We start from the raw sequence: 2,500 nt of genomic DNA on the forward strand, positions 1-2,500 counted from the left end.
CCAAGGTTTCCTCCATCACAGACAGGCACAGATCTCAACCCTCGCAGATAATGCTAAACTGCTGATGTATGACAACAACCAGTGACAATACTTACAAAACTAATAAACATAACTATATGAACTACATATGAACATGAATGTAACAATGAATGTAATTACAATACATGAACACCATTAGCCTACATAGTATCATTAGTGTTCATATGTAGTTCATATGTAGTTAGGGACCTGTTAAATAAAGGGTTACCAAAGAGGGTAAGTGTATGTGCAGAGCAGGGTATCTGTCAAGTGCAGGAAGCCATGACAGGAGGTGTTCCCGCCTCCTGGCCCATCAGTGGTGTAGTGGTGGTTGATGACGAGGTGGGTGGTGTAGTGGTGGTTGATGACGAGGTGGGTGGTGTAGTGGTGGTTGATGACGAGGTGGGTGGTGTAGTGGTGGTTGATGACGAGGTGGGTGGTGTAGTGGTGGTTGATGACGAGGTGGGTGGTGTAGTGGTGGTTGATGACGAGGTGGGTGTCAGTATTCACCTCATGTAGCCCCGCCCACTTGACCCATTGTGTCACGACTTCCTGTTTAAAACGCCGGCTGTTGTTTCACCTGCTCAAACGAGTCTGACTCACCCGGTCACACCTAGTCTGACTCACATATGAGTCAGACTAGGTTTAAAAAAACATGTCAGGTACAAACATTGCCTAACTGGCCTTTATAGAGATGAACTATTCTAAACAGATTTAAAAAGGTCACGGGAAGTGTAAACACAATCAAAACCTCCGATTGTGATTACACTTCCTGTTTCTCTGTCTCTCAAGCCAGACCGTCTCTTCTACATAAGGTGAATACTGTCAAGCCCTTTGTACACATGCAGTGAACTCCTGAAGACAGACGTGACTCGCATGTAGGAACACAATTGTCCATTGTGTGAACGGGTAACTCCGGGGAATGTCTACTCTGGACCTGGTTCAACTCTGGATATTTAGTCCAGACTAAAAATGGCTTCAGTCTACCATGCAGCGGTTATGTGGGAATACTCTATATGCCAAACTTATTTTTCACGTCTAATGTATTTAAAAAGCACTTTGAACAGAACAGGTCATGTGCTTTATAGAGCAAGAAAGGACTTGAATGCAGCAAAGACAGAGACTGCAGGATCACTGCAGAGGAGGGTCGTGCCCTCGGGCTGAACCAATGGGAGGGCGGGGACCGCTGTGAGAGGGAGCTGTCAATCATTCTGCTGGACATGAGTGGACGCTGGGTCGACCCTGAGAAAAGCAACCCTCCCAGCTCTCAACACTCTCACTGACATCCCCCCCCTGTGTGTGTGTGTGTGTGTGTGTGTGTGTGTGTGTGTGTGTGTGCGTGCGTGCGTGCGTGTGTGTGTGTGCAGGCTGTAGACTCACCCTCGGTGCAGCAGACAAAGGTAAGCACTCTGTAGCGCCGCCTGCTGGAAGAAGCCCAGGTCGATGTCCACAGGTGGAGGAAGCGGGCTGCCCTTGGCTGCCTTGGTTTGGGGCGTCGTCACCATCTGACCAAACACCCACAACAAGGTTAATACCAAAAATAAAATCAATGAATAAATAAATAAATACATTTGAAAATGTATTCTAAAAGCTGTTTGTAAATAACCACATAAAAAACGAATGGTGAAAGTGTAAATTGTCAGCGTATGACCTCCTGACCCAGAAGCAGTGAACAGAATGCAACACCCACGCAACCTTCTAACATTCTCTACTTAAATACACAGAAAAACACATATTTTGACGTTTGGAATTGTTGCCAAAACACGCACGCACGCGTGCGCGCGCACGCACACACACACACGCACACACACACACACACACACACACACACACACACGCACACACAAACACACACACACACACACACACACACACACACACACGTATAGACGACACGTGACACGTATGATCACCTTATCCAGTTCCTGCAGGTAGGCCAGCGCGGCGTCGCAGGCTCTGAGGTAACAGCACAGACTCTCCTCCTCCTTCTCTGACAGGCGCACACGAGACATGGCCGACACCGTCTGGTGGTGCAGAGACAGCCCTGCAGGACACGTGTGTGAGTATATCTCTCTGTACTGTATATATCAGTCCATCACTGTTTCATTTATGACAATCAATAGATAATTGTTTCAACGGTACAATGGCATTTACAATAAGAATGCAGTAAGGTTACAATTTGCAATCAGGTTCATAATGAAAGTGTTTTGCCGTGCTGCAGTGTGGGATTGGAAAAGGTGTGAGTTTCATTTGATGGGAAATAACAGAAAACACGCCCCAGCTGGAGAGAGCTGAGCAAACCGATGCCTTTGTTGAAATAAAAACAATGGAAAAATAAGCGATAACTTTATATAAATACCGATAAGCTCGGTGGAGATAAGCTCGGGTGAGAAAACACCCGAGTTGCTTGCTGCAGTGCAGATGTTGTTATTGGAGGTACTGTAGCAGGGTCAGTGTTTTGCTCTGTGGTTTTATTTAGTGT

General features: G+C 46.5%; 1 protein-coding gene across 1 annotated transcript in view; it reads right to left on the reverse strand.

Moving 5' to 3' along the window:
• Positions 1-2,500, reverse strand: part of ttc7a (tetratricopeptide repeat domain 7A) — a gene marked incomplete at its 3' end in the record, with an annotated part of 30,845 nt that overhangs the window by 17,385 nt on the left and 10,960 nt on the right. Inside the window, exons 4-5 of the mRNA XM_083658595.1 lie at positions 1,932-2,062; positions 1,399-1,523 (exon numbers count right to left, since the gene is read on the reverse strand). Of these exons, the coding sequence (XP_083514721.1) occupies positions 1,399-1,523; positions 1,932-2,062 (256 nt within the window). The remainder of the gene's footprint in view (positions 1-1,398; positions 1,524-1,931; positions 2,063-2,500) is intronic.

This window comes from Poromitra crassiceps, assembly GCF_964638095.1.
Source record: "Poromitra crassiceps genome assembly, chromosome: 22".
Lineage (NCBI taxonomy): Eukaryota > Metazoa > Chordata > Actinopteri > Beryciformes > Melamphaidae > Poromitra > Poromitra crassiceps.